Source organism: Peromyscus leucopus, chromosome 1 (assembly GCF_004664715.2).
Source record: "Peromyscus leucopus breed LL Stock chromosome 1, UCI_PerLeu_2.1, whole genome shotgun sequence".
Classification (NCBI taxonomy): domain Eukaryota; kingdom Metazoa; phylum Chordata; class Mammalia; order Rodentia; family Cricetidae; genus Peromyscus; species Peromyscus leucopus.
Window position 1 is genome coordinate 60,617,872 of NC_051063.1, and position 20,981 is coordinate 60,638,852.

A 20,981-nucleotide genomic window follows, 5' to 3' on the forward strand; every position below is an offset into this window, starting at 1 on the left:
TTGTTGCTGTGATTGTTTTAATAAAGAAGCTGGCTGGTCGCTGGGAAGGAGAAGGACGAAGTTAGGAGTCACCAGCCAGATGCAGAGGGAGCAGGAGATGAACATGCCGTGCTAATAAAGGTATCGCCAGCCAGGCGGTGGTGGTGCACACGTTTAATCCCAGCACTCAGGAGGCAGAGGCAGGCAGATCTCTAAGTTCGAAGCCAGCCTGGTCTCCAAAGCGAGTTCCAGGAAAGGCGCAGAGCTACACAGAGAAACCCTGTCTCGAAAAACCAACAAACAAACAAAACAAAAAAAATGTATCGCCATGAGGCAGAGTGAAAATAGGATTATGGGCTAACTTAAAATGTAAGAACTAGTTATAATAATCCTGAGCTATTGGCTGAGCATTTACAATTAATATAAATCTCTGTGGAAGTGGCTCCTGGGATGGGAAAACTCTGCCTACACCACCCAGGGCCCCACAACAGTGTTAGGGTGCAAACTTGGGCCTGAGATGGGTGGGAGCTCAGGTCCAGTCCTCAGCTTCCAGCACAGCCCCCTTCCTGGAGTCTCTAACCTTGGACTTTTGTCAAGGACAGGCTCTTCTAACCCTGATTCGTCCTTAAATGCCAAACATTAACCGTGCCCTCCTTATCTCTCTGCGTCCCTCCCTCAAGGCAGGCTGTCCACCCAGGGCCATGGACAGGCAAGCTGAGAGGTGATCCCTGCTATCCCCACCAAGGTGCCTCTGAATCCTTCACCAACCTTGTCTTCAGGTCAGAACCGGATCTGGCAACCAGTGTTAGGGTGACATCTACTGGTCGGCTCTAAAATTGAGGGATTCCAGCCCAAACTGGAAGGCACAGAGCTTCTGGGGACTGAACTCTTGATCTTGATTACTCCCCAGAAGCCTCAAATGGTGGCCTGGGGGAGGGCATTTCTAACAAAGTCTGTGTGAGATCCAGTGTTGCAGGTCTGAGAGCCCCAATGGCACAGAGCCCATCTCTGAGGAGATGCAAATATTTATGGGGAGAAGAGCACCAGGCATCGGTCAGAACACCCAGAGTGTGGGTGTGGCAGGGGAGCACATAGACAGGGTCCTGCTGCTGGGATGTGCCTCTGAGACATGGGGTTCAGTGGGAAGGTCTGCTGGTGTGTGGTGCCAGTCAGGTGACATCACAGCTCTGTCAGACAGTTCCCACCTGAGGTTTGGGAGTATTGGTCCTGAGCTCCACAAAAAGAAGCTTGGAGCCCATGGACATTTGTATTCTGTGGACCATACCCTGCTACCCAGAGCCAGGCAGAACCGCTGCGGTGTGTGAACTCTCAAGGTGGTGCTGTAGTCTCCTCGTGGCTTTCAGAAATGGCTTGTGAGGGAGCAAGCTGCAAGTGGTTCCCTAACACATAGTCAAGGTTAAAGAGACCTCTGTGGTGGTCAAAAGGTGGTGTGGTAGTCAGGGTTACGGGATGTCTGACTGTTGTCAAGGTTACAGGGCATCTGATAAGCAGACATTATTAGTGGGTAGCTGCTTTGTTTGTTTGTTTATTGAAGACCCCAGGAAGGCAGGAGTTCCTTCAATCACACAGCATAGACAGACCAGTGGCCATTATCTCAAGTCTGATTCTCCAAGTGGCTGTCCTCTGCCCACGAGTGTGCCTTAGAAGCCCTTGCAGTCTCAGTTGGTATTACCCACTGTGCAGGAGCTGCAATAGAGCCAAGCCTCCCTTGGCCAGGGCCTCGTGACATAGAACTGGAGCCTCAGGCAGACTCGGCCATGCTCTGGACAGCCACTCTGTTGGCCCCTGTTTTAGAGATGCCCCTATGTCCTGGTCACCATGTTGTGCTCCCCGCTCTCAGATCCCATGGTGGATCACTTGGTGGATAAGAGATTCAGGGACTCAGTGAAAGTGGAGCAGTTTATCTATCTATATTTTTTTTACTTTATTTATTCTTTGTGTCTTTCTTTTTTTACCCCTCATGTAGCTAATGTTTTGTTTTCTTTATTTTATTTTATATAACCACAGTTTCCCCTCCCTCCTCTCCTCCTATCCCCTCCTCCACCTCCACCTCCCTTCTCCCTCCTCCTCCCTCTCCATTCAGATGAGGTAAGGTCTCCCTTGAGAATCAACAAAGCATGGCATATCGAGTTGCAGAAGGACAGAACTCCTCCCCACCCTGCATCAAGACTGAACAAGGCATCCCACCATAGGTAACAGGTTCCAAAGAGTCAGCTCAGGGACAGGTTCTGGTCTCACTGCTAGGGGCCCCACAAAAGACCAAGCCACACAACTGTCATCCAGATGCAGAGGGACTAGTCAATCCCTTGCTGGCTCCCTAGCTGTCCGTCCAGAGTCCATGAGCTCCCACAAGCTCAAGTCAGCTGTCTCTGGGTTTCCCCATCATGATCTTAAACCCCCTTGCTCATATAACCCCTCTTCCCTCTCTTCAGCTGGACTCCTGGAGCTTGGCTGTGGATTGCTGCTTCTGCTTCTATCAGGTACTGGATGAAGACTCTATGATGACAGTTAGGGTCGTCACCAATCTGATTACAGGGTAAGGCCAGTTCAGGCACCCTCTCCACTATTGCTAGGAGTCTTAGCTGGGGTCATCCTTGTGGATTCCTGGGAATTGCACTGGCACCAGGTTTCTCCCTAACCCCTTAAGGGACCCATCTATCAAGATATCCCTTTTATTACTCTCCCTCTCTGTCCTGACCCCAACTCAACCATCCTGACCCCTCATGTTCCCATCCCCCCATTCCTTCCTGTCTACTCACCCCCCTCCCAGTTCACCTAGGACATCTCATCTATTTCCTCTTCCTAGGGAGATCCATGCATCCCTCTTAGGGCCCTCTTTGTTATCTGGCTTTTCTGGGGCTGAGGATTGTAGTCTGGTTATTCTATGCTTTACATCTAATATCCACTTATGAGTGAGTATACACCATGTTTGTCTTTCTGAGTCTGGGTTACCTCACTCAGGATGATTTTTTTCTAGTTTCATCCATTTGCCTGCAAATTTCATGATGTCATTGTTTTTTTTTTCTGCTGAGTAATACTCCATTGTGTAGATATACCACATTTTCTTTATTCATTCTTTGGTTGAGGGGCATCTAGGTTGTTTCCAGGTTCTGGCTATTATGAATAATGCTGCTATGAATATAATTGAGCAAATGCCCTTCTGGTATGATTGAGTGTCCTTTGGGTATATGCCCAAGAGTGATATCACTTGATCTTGAGGTGATACCACTTCCCAATTTTCTGAAAGAAAAAAAAAAACCACTATACTGATTTCCAAAGTGGTTGTACAAGTTTGCATTGCCACCAGCAGTGGGGTAGAGTTTCCCTTACTCCACATCCTCTCCAACATAGGCTGTCATTAGTGTTTTTGATCTTGGCCATTCTGACAGATGAAAGATGGTATCTCAGAATCATTTTGATTTGCATTTTCCTGATAGCTAAGGATGTTGAACACTTCAAATGTATCTCAGCCACTTGAAATTCTGTTGAAAATTCTGTTTAAATCTGTTCCCTGTTTTTTAATGGGATTATTTGGTATTTTGATATCTAGTTTCTTGAGTTCTTTATATATTTTATATATCAGTCCTTCGTCAGATGTGTGGTTGGTGAAGATCTTTTCCCATTCTGTAGGCTGCAGTTTTATCTTACTGACAGTGTCCTTTGCATTACAGAAGCTTCTCAGTTTGAGGAGGTCCCATTTATTAATTGTCAATCTCAGTGTCTGTATTACTGGTGTTATATTCAGGAAGTTGTCTCCAGTGCCAGTGCATTCCAGGCTACTTTCCACTTTCTCTTCTATCAGGTTCAGTGTAACTGGGTTTATGTTGAAGTCTTTGATACACTTGTACTTGAGTTTTGTGCAGGGTGAGAGATATGGATCTATTTGCGTTCTTCTACATGCCGCCATACAATTATGCCAGCACCATTTGTTGAACATGCTGTCTTTTTTCCATTGTATATTTTTGGCTTCTTCTTTTTAAATAATTTTTTTATTTTTATTTTATGTACATTGGTGTTTTGCCTGTATGTAAGTCTGTGTGAGGGTGTCAGAACTCGGAGTTACAGACATTTGTGAGCTGCCATGTGGGTGCTGAGAATTGAACCCAGGTCCTCTGGAAGAGCAGTCGGTGCTTTTAACCTTTGAACCATCTCTCCAGCCCCTATTTTTGGCTTCTTTGTCAAAAGTCAGGTGTTCATAGCTGTGTGGATTTATGTGTGGGTCTTCAGTTCAATTCTGTTGATCCACACGTCTGTTTTTACATCAATACCAAACTGTTTTTATTTGGTATAGCTCTATTGGAGAGCTTGAAAAGAGAGATGGAGACACCTCTAGAGGCTTTTTTACTGATTGTTTTAGCTATCCTGGGTTTTTTGAAGTTGAGTATTGTTCTTTCGAGGTCTGTGAAGAAATGTGTTGGAATTTTGATGGGGATTGTATTGAATCTATAGATTGCTTTTGGTAAGATTGCCATTTTTACTATGTTAATCCTACCGATCCATGAGCATGGGAGATCTTCTGATCTCTTCCCCAATTTCTTTCTTCAAAGACTTAAAATTCTTGTCATATAGGTCTTTCACTTGTTTGGTTAGGGTTACCCCAAGATATTTTATATTATATGTGGCTATTGGGAAGGGTGTTGTTTCTTTGATTTCTTTCTCAGCCCATTTATCATTTGTATATAGGAGGGCTACTGATTTTTTTTTTTTTTTTAGTAATATTGTATCCTGCCACATTACTGAAGGTGTTTATCAACTGTAGGAGTTCCCTGGTGGAATTTTTGGGGTCACTTATGTATACTATCATATCATGTGCAAATAGTGAAAGTTTGACTTCTTCCTTTCCAATTTGTATCCCCTTGATCTCCTTTTGTTGTGTTATTGCTCTAGCTAGAACCTCGAGTACTATATTGAATAGATATAGAGTGGACAGCCTTGTCTTGTTCCTGATTTTAGTGGAATAACTTTGACTTTCTCTCCATTTAGTTTCATGTTGCCTAATGGCTTGCTGTATATTGGCTTTATTATGTTTAGGTATGTCCCTTGTATCCCTGATCTCTCCAAGACCTTTATCATGAAGGGGTATTGGGTTTTGTCAAAGGCTTTTTCAGCATCTAATAAGATGACTATGTAATTTTTTTCTTTGTTTATATGGTGGATTACATTTACAGATTTTCATATGTTGAACCATTCTTGCGTTTCTGGGATGAAGCCTACTTGATCATGGTGGATGAATTTTTTTTAATTAATAATTATTTATTTTTTGTTTTTTGAGACAGGGTTTCTCTGTGTAGTTTTGGTGCCTGTTCTGGATCTTGCTCTGTAGACCAGGCTGGCCTTGAACTCACAGAGATCCGTATAGCTCTGCCTCCCGAGTGCTGGGATTAAAGGCATGCGCCACCTAGCATGGATGATTTTTTTTATGTGTTCTTGGATTCAGTTTGCCAGTATTTTTGAGTATTTTTGCATTAATGTTCATGAGGGAGACTGGTCTGTAATTCTCCTTTGTTGCATCCCTGTTTGGTTTGGGTATCAGGGTAGCTGTAACCTCATAAAAAGAGTTTGGCAATATTCCTTCGGTTCCTATTGTGCAGAACAATTTGAGAAGTATTGGTATTAGCTCTTTGAAATTCTGATAGAATTCTGCACTGACACCATCTAGCCCTTGACTTTTTTGGTTGGGAGACTTTTAATGACTGTTTCTATTTCCTTAGGGGTTATAAGTCTGTTTAACTTGTTTATCTGGTCTTGATTTAGTTTTGGTATGTGGTACCTATCAAGAAAGTTGTCCATTTCTTTTAGATTTTCCAATTTTTGTGGAGTACAGGTTTTTGAAGTATGACCTAATGATTCTCTGGATTTCCTCAGTGTCTGTTGTTATATCCCCCTTTTCATTTCTGATGTTGTTAATTTGGATATTTTCAATTTGCCTTTTGGTTAGTTTGAATAAGGGTTTGTCTATCTTGTTCATTTTCTCAAAGAACCAACTCTTTGTTTCATTGATTCTTTGTTCTATTTGTTTCAGTTTTACTGATTTCAGCCCTGAGTTTGATTATTTCCTGTTGTCTGCTCCTCCTGGATGAGTTTGCTTCTTTTTGTTTTAAGGTTTTCAGGTGTGCTGTTAAGTCACTTGTGTGAGATTTCTCCAAATTCTTTATGAGCCACTTAGTGCTATGAATTTTCCTCTTAGCATTGCTTTCATTGTATTCCATAAGTCTGAGTATGTTGTGGATTCACTTTCATTGAATTTTAGCAAGTCTCTCATTTATTTATTTCTTTCTTGACCCAGAGGTGGTTCAGTTTCCATGAGATTGTAGGCTTTCTGTAGTTTTTGTTGTTGAACTCTAACTTTAGTCCATAGTGTTCCAATAAGACACAAGGGGTTATTCCAATTTTTTGTATCTATTGATATTTGCTTTATAACTGAGTAGGTGGTCAATTTTAGAGAAGGTTACATGAAGTGCTGAGAAGAAGGTATATTCCTTTGTGCTTGGGTAAAGTGTTTTGTAGATGTCTATTAAGTCCATTTGAGTCATAAAATCTGTTAGTTCCCTTGTTTCTCTGTTAAGTTTCTGTCTGGCAGACCTGTCCATTGGTGAGAGTGGGTGTTGAAATCTCCCACTATTAATGTGTGGGTTTTGATGTGTGATTTAAGCTTTAGTAACATTTATTTTACAAATGTTGGTGCCCTTGTATTTGGGGCATAAATGTTCAGAATTGAGACTTCATCTTGATGAATTTTTCCGTTGATGAATGTGAAATGTCTATCTCTTCTGATTGATTTTAGTTTGAAGTCTATTTTGTTAGATATAAGGATAGCTACACTGGCTTGCTTCTTACGTCCATTTGATTGGAAAATTTTTTCCCAACCCTTTACTCTGAGGTAATGTCTTTAAAGTTGAGGTGTATTTCTTGTGTGCAGCAGAAAGATGGATCCTGTTTTCATATCCATTTTGTTAGCCTGTGTCTTTTTATAGGTGAATTGAGTTCATTGATAGTAAGGGATATTAATGACCAGTGGCTGTTAATTCCTGTTATTTTTTGGGTTTGGTGGTGGTAATGGTAGTGTGTTTCTCTTCTTTGGTTTTTGCTATTATGAGATAATCTATTGCCTGTGTTTTTTTGTGGATGTAATTGAGTTCCTTGAGTTGGAGTTTTCCTTCCTTTCTATAGTGCTGGATTTGTGGGTAGATATTGTTTAAATCTGGTTTTGTCATGAAATATCTTGTTTTCTCCATCTATGTTGATTGAAAGTTTTGCTGGGTATAGTAGTCTGGGCTAGTATCCATGGTCCCTTAGTGTTTGTAAAACATCTATCCAGGACCTTGCGGCTTTTAGAGTCTCCATTGATTAGTCGGGTGTAATTCTGATAGGGCTGCCTTTATACAGTACTTGGTCTTTTTCCTTTGCATTCTTTCTTTATTCTGTATATTTAATGTTACAATCATCATGTGGCAAAGGGACTTTTTTTTGGTCCAGCCTATTTGGTGTTCTGTAAGCTTCTTGTATCTTCATAGGCATGCCCTTCTTTAGGTTGCAAAGTTTTCTTCTATGATTTTGTTGAATATGTTTTCTGTGCCTTTGAGCTAGGATTCTTCTTTCTTCTTCTTCTTCTTCTTCTTCTTCTTCTTCTTCTTCTTCTTCTTCTTCTTCTTCTTCTTCTTCTTCTTCTTCTTCTTCTTCTCCCTCTCCTTCTCCTTCTCCTTCTCCTTCTCCTTTTCCTTCTTCTTCTTCTTCTATTGCTATTATTCTTAGATTGGTCTTTTCATACTGTCCCAGATTTCCTGGATTTTTTATGTAAGGAATTTATTTGATCTAACATTTTCTTTGACTGATGAATCTATTTCCTCTATTGTATCTTCAATGCCTGAGATTCTCTCTTCATTCGTCTCTTGTATTCTGTTGGTGACACTTGCATCTGTAGTTCCCATTCAATTCCTCAGATTTTTCATTTCCAGAATTTCCTTGGTTTGTGTTTTCTTTATTGTTTCTATTTCAGTTTTCCAGTCTTGAACTGTTTCCTTCACCTGTTTGATTGCTTTTTCTTGGCTTTCTTTGCTTTAAGGGATTTATTGATTACTTTCAATTTTTTGTTTGTCTCTTGCTTGACTTTTTAAAGGGAATTTTCATTTCCTCTTTAAGATCCTCTATCGTCTTCATAAGATAATTTTAAAGTTAGTTTTCTTGTATTTCAGCTGAATTGGAATGTTGGGGTTTTGCTGTTGTAGGATCATTGGGTTCTGGTGGTGGCATCCATATTGCTCTTTTTTTTGTTTTTTTTTTTTGTTTGTTTGTTTGTTTGTCAAGACAGGGTTTCTCTGTGTAGCTTTGCACCTTTCCTGAAACTCACTCTGTAGCCCAGGCTGGCCTCAGACTCATGGAGATCTGCCTGCCTCTGCCTCCCGAGCGCTGGGATTAAAAGTGTATGCCACCACCACCTGGCCTGTTGAATATATCTTACACCACTGGTGTTTACTCATCTTTTCTTCCAACTGGTGTGGCTTATGTCTGTGCCTGTTCTTCTAACTGTTGTGGTTTGCACTTGTGCCTATGAAGTCTGCTGATTTCCAACTGTTGTGGTTTACACCTGTGCCTATGTAGTTTGCTGGGGTTGCAGGGGAGGACTGATCATAGAGAGGATGTTCAGGTGCTTGGGGTTGGGTGGCAGAGTGGGTCTTGGTGGGACAGTGTCCAGTGGGTGGCTGGGAGGGGTGCAGCCTGGAGGCAGGTATCTCACCTGCTTGCAGGCTGGTGGGGACTGCAGCAGAGCAATGGAGTTCCACCAGAGGTGAGGACAGGGTCCAGCTCCCTTGCTGGTCCTGGGATGTGAGGGGGAGGGGCACAGAATGTGTCCTAGGGTTTAATTTAGTTAGGGTCTGGACTTTGGGGCAGTCCAGCTGAGAGGCCAGTCCCTCACCTGTTTTTCCAACTGGTGTGGTTTGCATCTGTACCTGCGTAGTCTGCTGGGGTTGCAGGTGAGGGCTGGCCACAGGGAGGATGCTCAGGTGCTTGGGGTTGGGCAGTAGAGTGAGTCTTGGCAGGACAGTGTCCAGTGGCTGGCAGGGATGGGGGCACAACCTGGAGGCAGGTATCTCACATCATGCATCTATATCCCATTCATTTCCTTATCCCTTCATATCTACCCTCTGCCCTTGTAACCTCCTCCTGCCCCGCCAAAAAAAAATTAAAAGGAAAAAATTCAACTCACCATGGAAGCTGCAGTGAGTCACACAGTAAACCCTTTTATCCATATATCGTTACTTGCAAGTGTTCATTTCAAACAGTCTTGCTGGTTTGAGCCCTCTGGTTTCTGTTACACTATTGATGCTGGGCCCTCCCTGGGACTCCTCTTGGATATCCTGTTGTTGCCCTGTGTCTTGGAGATCCTGCAGCTTTGGGTCTGCAAGACTGGTCCCTTTATGTGCTCCAGCAGATCGCAGATGTGGTGGATGTTGGGGTGAGCCAACTCACAACCCTGGTTCTGGGTCTAGGTAGTTGCAAGATTGATCAGCCCACCAGTTCTCCCTTGTCCTCACCACCAGGGGGAGCTCTTCTGCATTGCCTTGGCTTGTTCACGCCTTACAGCAATGAGCAAGGGGCGGGGCCAGTTCTCTGGCTTTCACATTCTCAGGGTTAGTTCTCCCACACCTACACCTTCAGGGCCAGCTCTACTGTGTTGCTTGGGCAAGGTATAGGGGCAGCTGCTGAGCAGAAGCTGCTGCAGCTGAAGAGGGGTAGGGACAGGTATCCAGCCTGGGGTTGCCTTATATGTATCAGTCCCCAGTGCTCCCACTCACTCATTTCAAGTCCTTATGTTGACCTTTATAGCCTTGATCCAGTCTACCTTGGCTGCAGTTTCTGCATCTACAGCCATACCCAATAAAATGGGCCTCACAACAATCTCATGAGGACTACATCCCCTGAAGGGTTGAGACCCCTTGCACAGTGTGCGCTGTTAACCCCCTTCCAGCCCCTGTACCATCTAACTCTGCTCCTTCCTGTCCTCTTGGGGTTGGGGTGGGGCTTTGTATGACTTGTGTCTATTGTGATATACACCCACCGTGTCCCCTGGTTGCCAGTGGGACCCAGCAGAGGACTCCTAACTTCGGCCACTGGTGTTTAAGATGTCCCGAATCTATATGTTAATGGTATTTAGAGGCTTTGGAAGGTGACTGGGGTTAAATGAAGTCATAAGGATGGGGTCTCTTGATGGCATTAATGACTTGATAAGAAGAGGAAGAAACTTAAACTTCCATGATGCTATCTCAGTCCACAGTGTTCCACACTGTGTTTTAATGAGGGCACAAAACCCTCATAGAGGCTGGTGTCATATTCCTGAACCTGTGCCCTAAATAAACCTCTGTTCTTTATAAATTATCAGGTATAGGATATTTTGTTATAGCAACAGAAAATGAACTAGGAAATTCACAATGAGTGAATGCTAAAGATGGTACCTGCCTTACCAGAAGGTCTCAAGTGAGGGTAGTGACCCCTACTTCAGGATGCAGGCAGTAGGGTGATAGGCAAATCACTTTGTGGCACTGGGAGCTGGGATGCTTGTTATCCAGCATCACTGAGTTATCCTGACCACCACACAGGAAGAATCAGCACCTGTTATACTGGGATGCTACAGGGGCCACCCAGACACCAGGCAGAATCAGTCCCGTTGCACACTTTTACTGTCTTCCAGGAGAAAAGGGGCCTTGCTGTAAGCTTGTTCTAACTGTGGCCTGCTCAGTTAGGCTGAGGCTCAGCCTGGGCATGGTGATGTTGGCCCAGGTGATGGAACCTGAAAGCCACCAGTCAGAGGTTTCTTCTACACATGATGGAAGGGCCAATTTCCCTATATTCCTGACTTGTGACCCACATGTCCTTGAACATAGGGAGAGAGCACAAGATGGAGGCACCTACCCAGGCACCGTACTTGGCATATGGAGAGATGGCCACCTAGAGGGAGGGGAAGAAAATCCACATCAAAATACCACTCTGGACTGATGAGAAGGCTATTCAGCAAACACAGCTGCCCTAAGGCTGACAATTTTTGTTCAATCCCTAGGACCCACATGGTAGAAAGAGAAAACTGACTCCTTCAAGTGGTCCTCTGACCTCCACACATGTGCAGTAGCATGTGTGCACATGCACACACACATACACACATACACAAATAAATAAGGATTAAAAAAACTGTTCTTGCGGCTGGCGAGATGGTTCAGTGGATAAAGATCCACCCACCAAGCCTGTACCTTGGTTCAAATCCTGGGACCCACATACTAGAAGAAAAAAATGGCTTCCACCGTTGTCCTCTGACCTCAGCACACATACTGTGATGCATGCACACATACAGACACAAGAAAACAAGTGCAATTACAATTTTTTGTTTAGAAAGTATTCCTTTGTAGTTGGAACAATGGCTGAGTGGTTAAAAGCATCTGCTGTGCTTACAAACGACCTGATTCAGTTCCCAGCACCCACGTGGCATCTTACAACTGTCTGTAACTCGTTTCAGAGATCCTACGCCCTTTTCTAGCCTCCATGGGCATTGCACACACACGGTGCACACACGTACATGGAAGTAAGCACTTGTACACATAAAATAAAAACAAACCTTTTAAAAAGATATTCATTGAAAAAAAAATGAACAGTTCTGAATGGGACCCAGAGTGTCCGTACCTGGAAGAACTTGTGGGCAGTCATTTCTCCCCAGTGGAAAAGATAACTTTTTAAATTAGGAGATGTTGAAGCCTTGGTGGCACATATTTGTGATCCCAGCACTCAGGTGGCAGAGGCAGGAGGACCTAGAACAGGCTAGTCTACATAGCAAGTCCCTGGCCAGCCAGGACTACACAGTGAGAGCTGCTGTGGATATCGTTTTTGTATAAATAAAACACTGATTGGCCAGTGGCCAGGCAGGAAGTATAGGCGGGACTAACAGAGAGGAGAATTAAGGGAACAGGAAGGGAAAGGGAGTCACTGCCAGCTGCCACCATGACAAGCCGCATGTGAAGATGCCAGTTAGCCACGAGCCATGTGGCAAGGTATAGATTTATAGAAATGGATTAATTTAAGCTATAAGGACAGTTAGCAAGAAGCCTGCCACGGCCATACAGTTTGTAAGCAATATATATCTCTGTGTTTACTTGGTTGGGTCTGAGCAGCTGTGGGACTGGCGGGTGAGAGAGATTTGTCCTGACTGTGGGCCAGGCAGGAAAACTCTAGCTTACAGAGATCTGTTCCAGAAGATGGGGGAGATGGGCTCAGGTGTGAGGACCTGAATTCAGATCTTCAGAACCCGTGAATAGAGCTGGACAAGGCCTCTGTGTCCACACGCATACACACACGAATTCACATAAAAGACAAAATAAGCCCACATGCTCTTCCTGGCCCCCCATAGCTCCCCATCCCCTCTGAAGTATTCACTTTGGTGCCTTCTAAGCACATGTTCTCTGTGTTGAGCACCCCAGCCTGCCACTGTCCACAATTCAGACTACAGATCCTTCCCATCTACCACTCCTGCTATACTAGTTTAGCTTGTTGTCACTGTTCCCACCCCCACCCTCACCTCCCACCCTACTCCCCACCCCACACCCCACCCCACACAAAGGATGTAAATGCCAGGGGCTTCTGCCACTTTTGCTATTGGTGCATCCTCAAATGGGAAGCATAATGACTGGAGCCAAAAGCCACTCTAGAACTATGCATGGGTTGACCCCTGAGGCCCCCGGTAAGGCTCAGGCCAATACCTTCACACAGAGGTCTGGAGAGGCCAGATTTGTTATCTCTCTCTGCAGCCGGAGTCGTAGGCCTGAGAAGGCACCGGTGCCGCCAGACACCATGATATGACTAAAAAGAGTCTTCCAGTAGGAGCGGTCGCAGGATGTGATGCTCTCCTGGGCCTGAATGTGGATCCCCAGGTTGCTTTTCCCTGGGGGACAATGCACAAGAGGGCTTTGGGATCAAAGGTTCCCAGTTTTAGTATTGTAAGGAGGGATACCTCCCTGGTTCTGAATGGCCCCAAGTGCCACCAAGTACCTCAAGGCCCGTGGACTTCAAGCAGGTCACAAGCCTGGCCTGCCAGCACCATCATTGACAAGAGTTGACCTCCCATGCCTCAGATGAGGTTGGCATCACCTGTTTTGTTGGCATCTGTAGGGCAGTGTCCCAACTCACAGTTAGCCTTGGAAAGTGCCACTGAGTAACTGCTTTCACTTGCCTTTTGTTGTTTAAGCAAGCAACCCACACCAGCCTTGAATGATGGGTACGTCATGTAGCTATGGCTCATGTTGTGAGTGTCTGGGATGGGGGGAGTGCATGCCAGTCAGCACCTCGCTCTCCTTACCCATGGCATTCTCTGTGAGTGCCCATTGGCCCGCTGCCCCCCCCCGCCCCCGATCCTGGACTCACCGATGAGGCTGGTGTTGAAGAGTGCCTCTGAGCACATGAAAGCCTCCTGCCCCATGTTGACTTCCTTGCCATCAGGCAACTGGAATTTTTTCTGGAAGGAAGGCGCTGCAGTTTTTGATATTTCCATGTCATAGTCCAGTGCCACATAGCAGTGTTTCTCTTTCAGGTCCCTGATGTACTCACGGTCAGCTGTAAGGTAAGGAAGACCAAGAAGCAGGGACATGTAGGGTGCCACTCATGAGAGTGGGCACAGGAAGGTAGCCCCACTCCTAGACAGCCACTGTGTCCATGCAATCCCTTCAGTGGGGTCTTGGCCAGGCTGTGGGCCAGGCTTTGTAAGGGCAGAGCATGAGGAAATAATCCTCCCTTCACAGGAGGCACAGAGCTGGGTCTCTTCAGCATCGCCTAAGATGCAACCCTGCTGTGTGTGATGGTTGTGGGGCCTACAAAATCCAATTCACAGTTATTACCTGGGTGTTCTGGACCCCCACCACTGCTGTGGAACAATAATCTTTATATACTGTAAATATGTATTGCTCTCACTGGTTAATAAAAGAGCTGACTGGCCAATAGCTGGACAGATAGAGGTTAGGCAGGACTAATGGACAAGAAGAGAGCACAAAGAAGAAGAAGAAGAAGAAGGACGAAGTCTCAGGAGTCCTGAGATTTGGAGAGAAGCAAGCTGAACTTGCCATGTTGAAAAAAAAAAAGGTACCACCACATGGCAGAGCATAGATAAGAAATATGGGCTAATTTAAAATATAAGAGCTAGTTAGTAACAAGCCTGGGCTATTACCTAAGCAGTTATAATTAATAACAAGTCTCTGTATGATTATTTGGGAATTGGTTGGCAGGACAAAAAAGTCTGCCTACACCCCGCCCCATGCCTGCTGGTCTCTGGAGGACTAGTTATGACCAGTGAGGCCCCGTGCCTGGAAAACCTGGCAAGTGATGCTCTTTTCCTTCCCAGGTTTCTGACAACAGGTTTGAAGCCCAGATATGCCTTTTGATTAGGCTTTTATGTTTTGTCTACTGTTGTCTTTGAGCTTTGACTAAAAGGGACTTCCCTGTGTTGCTTACCTGGAGGCCTCTGTGGTCAGAAGTTTTCTCAGGTCCTGCCCAGCCCTGCAGCCTGCTTATAAAATAATCACTCAGAAGCTTATATTAATTATAACTGCTCAGCCATTAGCTCAGGCCTATTACTGACTAGCTCTTACACTTAAATTAACCCATAATTCTTACCTATGTTTAGCCACATGGCTTGGTACCTTTTCTCAGTTCTGCCTTGTCATCTTGCTTTCTCTGTGTATGGCTGGTGACTCCTGACTCTGCCCTTCTGAGTGATTACTTTATAAGTGGCTGTGGGATGCGGGGCTGGGCAGGCCCTGAGAAACCTTCCAACTACAAATGGTGCCCAGATGTGGTGGCAAGAGTTTCCACCTAAAACCCGAGAGAGCTTAAGAAGAGACTATAAATGTAGTTAAGAACACCTTCCTAGCCAGGCAGTGGTGGTGCATGCCTTTAATCCCAACACTCAGGAGACAGAGCCAGGTGGATCTCTGTGAGTTCGAGGCCAGCCTGGTCTACAGAGTGAGATCCAGGACAGGCACCAAAACAACACAGAGAAACCCTGTCTCAGAAAAAAAAAATACCTTCCTAACTCATGTCGCTCATGGTGGGCCACAGTATAGTGACATTTCCCCTGGCCATGGTGGGTTCATGGTGTGTGGGCTTGAGAACAGCATGGTGGATTCCTGCCTGGGTACACAGAGCTGTCTCCTAACTGCACAGCATGCTGCATGGTAGATTTAGACTTTACTCATACAGACAAAAAGGGTTTATGGGCTAGCTGCACTAGCTGCATACTACATGGCAGCATGGATCCCAGAGTTGACAGGGTAAATGGGACAACAACCCCCACCATGTTGAAAAGCTGAGATGGGCAGAGTCAGCAGCCCAGGTTGCCACTTCTGTCCTAGCCACACTGCAGTTTAAAGCAATAGATTCACAATAAGACAGATTCAGATGGAATGAACCTCTAAACAGTTTATAAAGAAATAGTTTAAAAAAATAAAGTCTTTAAAGAGACAGTAAAAGTAATATAAAAATAATCCATGTAAAGATGGATATTACACAGAGAATCTGGATTGTGTTATCTTTGGGATTTCTAACTGCAGAAAGACATTTGATTGTAAAGGCTGCTAAGTTAAACCAATATATATATTAAAGGTATCTTGATTTCAAAATTTGTGTCTAAGAATACGTTGCTTTGGAAAAGAGGTTCTACTTTTGTTTCCACAGAAGATGAGAATCTGTGGATTGCTTCTAGGCTAATATGGTCCTGATCAACCAGGACACTCTGAAAGGTCTCCAATGACACCATGGCCCAGATGATCAACATCCAAAATCAGCTTCAAGGCAACTGGCTCAGACAATGCAGCTTCACAGTCTACTCTAGTCAGAACTTGATCATAATTCTTAATTTTCTCAGGACCCCCATTAGATTGCCAGTGCCCTATCCAGCAGGAAGTAGTATGAGAAGCTATGCCCAAATTCCCAAAATATTGTTTATAAATGTTTATTTTTATTTAAAGGAGGTTGATTATAAATGTAATTTCTTTCTAAAGAAGAAAAGGAGATATTATAGATATGATAGGATGAAAGGATAGATTATTGAATCTACTTTTAAAGAGCAACAACTTGTTTAAAATGTTTTATATTGCCAAAGATTTCAGTTTATTACAAATTTAAAGTTAATTTTGTTATACTGTGTATATATATTTCTACTCTTGTTTAAGATATTATATTTGTGCAGCTCATTTAAAATTGCAATGTATAATTGAGAAATGCAGATTATTAGTCATCTATGATAATCAAACTTATAGTCATGTTAAATTTTCTAGGCATATATAGACTTATTTCAGTTAGGTAGGTAATCTTCAAATACTTCAAAGACCTACAGAATATGACATTTAAAATGTTTTAAAAACTTAAGACTTTTCTGGACAATGAGACACATCTGCTCCTGGCAGCATCAATTACTTCAAAGAGGAAGATGGGCATTGAAGACATTCCATATAGAGTTTTTCCTCTTCTTGGAAAAAAATAGCCATTTGGACAAGAGGCTACTCTTGCCTGGGCTGATGATAATATGTTGTATAAACTGGACGTGCAGGACCCTTAGGACGGTGACCACTGAACTTTGCAAGGCGAGATGATCCTTCAGGTTCCTACTTTGCAGAAGAAATTGCCAGATATTCTACAGGACACAGAGAGAAGAGACTGAGAGACTCTCGGTCTGTAGGCTGAAGAAGGATGTCCCAACATTACAGAGGAACTTTGGATGACTATCCAGACAGGCAGCAGACTGCCTGCCTGTTGGAGCCCACTAGGTTTCCTAGAGGCTGTACGCAGCAGGACTGCATAAGAGGTTGATTAGACCATGAGCCTGGGTACCGGGTGTTTGTAAGAGTCTAACTAGCAAGGGGGAGGTCTTTTGCTCCACCCCTTGACATTGTTATAAATAGCTTTTTGAACAAAGCTCTGGGCCAGTGAATAAGGATCCAGGCCCACCTGAGTCTATCCTGTTTTCTCCGTTTCTCTCTCTCCTTATTTCTAACTAAGTCTCTTATCCCTCAATCCTCAAGAGTTCCTGGGGTAAATAATAGTAGGGGCTGGTCTCCTACACCTGTCATTTTCAGAATTTTGGAAGTTGCTTACAATGTACTTCCTGTTTGCTTAGGTAATATTATATCCTTCTGGGGTCTCTGATGTAGTTGAAGACTAAATAGTTATAGCTATAATTTTCCTTGGTTATGATAAAAGATAAAGTAGATATGAAACCTTAGACTCACAAATAGAGGATAGATAGAATATTTTCTCTAATTTTGCAAAATATAAATAGACTAGATATTATAACTGTAATTCCTGCTTGATAATGATTCTATTATATGTAATTTTACTATGTTAAAGTTAAAACCTTCCTTTTTATTAGACAGAAAAGGGGAAATGCTGTGGGATAGTGCTCTTGTACACTGGTTTAATAAAACACTGATTGGCCAGTTGCCAGGCAGGAATTATAGGCAGGGTGAGCAGACTAAAATAATGCTGGGAAGAGGAAGGGCAGAGTCAGGAGTCGTGCCAGTCAGACACAGGAAGCAAGATGACAAGGCAGAACTGAGATAAGGTACCAAGCCATGTGGCTAAACATAAATAAGAATTATAGGTTAATTTAAGTATAAGAGCTAGACAGTAATAAGCCTGAGCTAATGGCTGAGCAGTTATAATTAATATAAGCTTCTGAGTGATTATTTTATAAGCAGGCTGCAGGGCTACAGGGCTGGCAGGCAAGACTTGAGAAGCCTTCCAACCACAGGTCTCATCTGCTCTTTTCAGCCTGAAGACTGCCACTTTCACTTGAATCAGCCTTCTCCATCTCCTTTTCCTCCACCTGATTGGCTAGGATGGCTGACCAATGATTTCCTAGGGATCCACCTGTTCCCACCACTCCCTCCACCACACTTGGCTTTGACATGGGTTATGCCAAGGACCTGAACTCAGGCACTCATGCCTGCATAACATGCTTTAATGGATCTCCTCTTTCAACTCACTCATTTCCTCTATGCCCTCCTCCAACCCCTCCTCCTCTACTTCCTCCTCCTTCAGCTCTCCTTCCTCTTCCAACCCCTCCTCCATCTCCTCCAGTTTTTCCAACTCCTCCATTTCCTTCTTCTCTAACTCCTCCTCCCCTCCTGATTTCATTTCTCCTCTTATTCCTTTTTCCTCTCCACTTTTTCTCCTCCCTCCTTGTCTTCTTGTTCTTCTTCCCCTCCCCCTTCCTCCCTCTTCCTTTTATTCCAGTTCCCCACTCCTCCTCCTCCTCCTCTTCCTCTTCATTCTCCTCCTCCTCCTCTTTTTCTTTTTCTTCTTCTGAAACAGGGTCTCATGTAGCCCAGGATGGCCTCTAACATAATTGTAGCTGAAGATGTCCTTGAACTCCTAATCCTCCTGCCTCCACCTTCAAGCACCATGATTACGTGTGTGTGCTGCTACTCCTGACCTACCCCAACCTCCTTGACCATGTCTCCTCCATCCTCCTTCCAGATCCTGGAGGCCCCTCTGTTCCTTCCCTCCAGCAAATGGTACCATCCACTGCTCCTTTCTCTGTCCTTGGCTTCTGGAACTCTGCTACATCCCAGTGTTTCCCTCCTTCACCTTCCTGGATTGGGTTTTGGTGAGACAGTTCTGGTTCACATCTTACTTCTGTCATTTATTTGGCTAACTGGTTAATTAATACTTAGGCAAATTAATTATTCTTTTTTATTTTCCTTTTTGTGGTTTCTTTTCTTTTTTTATTTTGTTATTGTCTTTTTTAAACTTCCACTTCCTTCATCTGCAAGGATGAGTATAATCATCAGCATTTGGGAAGACAGATGGATGATGAACACATGGATCTTGCTAAGAGTGGGCAGCCAGGAACATGCAAGGACTCTGGCCTGATCAGTTTTCACCATCCTTCTAATTGATGCTATTTTTATTGCTCTAGGGTTCAGTCTTCTACTCCCTGTCTAAGACCAGAAAGGCCAATGGCCTATTGGGAATGGCTGTCATGCACACTGTATGAACTAAAAATATAGCCCAGGATGAGGGCACAAAGGGGGTCAAGTATTATCCCGTCTAAGCCCTAATGAAAGACCCAAGGCCCTTACTGTTTATGGGGTACTTGTCAACTCTCCTCTGTAATAGAATCATCTCACATACTCTCATGGGAGAGCTCCAAGCCAATAGAAGACCTGTTTCAAAAGAGGTGGGTAGCTGAAACCTGAGGTTGTCCTTCAGCCTCTGAATGCACACACACAGGTCATCTATACACACATGCATTGAAAATGGAGAATGTTATACACAGCACTGGTTTGTGTATCTGAGAATAGTTGTTTCCTACCTGCACCCACTAACAAGTTCCCACTGTCTGAAAGCAGTTTCAGGAGGTACGAAGTCAGGTCTTGTCCAGCTACGTCCAGCTTGAGGGTCGACAGTTGCAAAGGATAGCCATTCATAATAGGCACAATGTATGTCATCCCTTCTCCAGATTCAATAGTTGTCCCTACATAAGAAGGCATTCTGTCATCATGATGTGCGTTACATAGCACCCCTTGGCAACTGTTAGTTCCATAGGAAGGGATAGTGGAGGAGGAAATACAGAAGGGAAGGGAAAGGGGCCAAGGAGCCGGCTTCTTCTAAAGGACGTGAACTAGAGTGAAGGCTGACCACCAGGTTTGGATATAAGCCTGTAGGTTTTCTCGCTAAATCAGACATGCAACTTTACTGATAGCTGCCAAAGAGACCAGGGAGGAAGTATTGCCTGGGCCTGGTGGGCAGTGTGACTTTCTGAGAGGTGCCCTGTATTAGGAAAGCCTGAACACCATGCCAGAGGTGTGTGCTTTAGTTAGCAAGGTCCCCACGTGTGCTAGTTCACAGAGGGTGTGACATGCTAAGGGGTGGACAATAAGGGGCCTACTGCGTGTGGCACAGTGGCTTCTGGAGTGGACTGGGGTCGAGGAAGTTCTCTGTTCTCTCCTTTTCCTTGCTGAGCCTGGGATCAAGAACTGCACATTTCAATTAAGCAAAATTGAGTCCAAGGGACCTCCCCTTCCAGCCATGACAGGGGACAGAATTGATCCCCTCTCATCCACAATAGCTGAAAATGACAAAATCTGTTCCCAAGACATCGGCCATCATGTACTGTACCCCATGGTCCCTGGGAGATGGGAGAAGAACACAGTAGGCCATTGTCACTCATGACTGCAGATACGAAACTCCAAAGTGAAATTTTGACAAGTTGATTTTAACAACATGCATTTTTAAAGAATTAAATGGCCTTTGTTCCACAGCTCAAAATCAATACTAATATGATTTCACCAATAGATACATGTTCTAGCTTCATTTCTGTTGCTGTGATAAAACACCCTGACAGAAGCCACTTAGGAGAAAAAGAGGTTTATTTTAGCTTATAATTCCAGATAATAGTTTCCACCATATGAGGAAGTTAGACAGGAACTTCAGACAGCTAGTCTTATCACATCCACAGTCAAAAACAGGGAAGCAAATGCTTGCATGCTCTCTTCCTTGCTTGACATGCTCAGTCCATTTCCCCATTCATACAGTCAGGACACTCTGCCTAGGGAATGGTACCACCTAGAGTGGGGCTGTGTCTTCCCAGTCAATTAACTTAGTTAAGCTAACCCAGCAGCCATGCCCACAGGCAAACCCAACGTTAATCCCTCATTGAGACTCTCTTCCCAGGCGATTCTAGATTGTAGCAAGTTGTCACATCTAACATCACTATGCATAAATTGCATCTTGACAAAATCCAATATCTAGTCCTGATTAAAAGAAGAAATTCTCAGTAAATAAGAGCACATGAGAACTCATTTAAATTAGTGAAGAAAATATGAAACCCTTAGCTGATGTCAGTGCTTAACACTGTAAGACTGAATGATTTCCCTCTAAAACTGGGGGAAAGACAAAGATTTATATCCTCACTGCCTCCACTCAGAACAGTGAGGCCTAGGCAGTCAGTAGAA

The 20,981-nt window shown here is 44.0% G+C and overlaps 1 protein-coding gene across 1 annotated transcript in view; it reads right to left on the reverse strand.

The window, feature by feature from the left end:
• Positions 1-10,260: 10,260 nt before the first annotated feature.
• The window catches only part of LOC114692333 (actin-85C-like), a 34,190-nt gene continuing 23,469 nt past the window's right edge, over positions 10,261-20,981 (reverse strand). Inside the window, exons 7-10 of the mRNA XM_037208756.1 lie at positions 19,340-19,501; positions 13,399-13,587; positions 12,738-12,919; positions 10,261-10,944 (exon numbers count right to left, since the gene is read on the reverse strand). Of these exons, the coding sequence (XP_037064651.1) occupies positions 10,801-10,944; positions 12,738-12,919; positions 13,399-13,587; positions 19,340-19,501 (677 nt within the window). The 3' untranslated portion in view covers positions 10,261-10,800. The remainder of the gene's footprint in view (positions 10,945-12,737; positions 12,920-13,398; positions 13,588-19,339; positions 19,502-20,981) is intronic.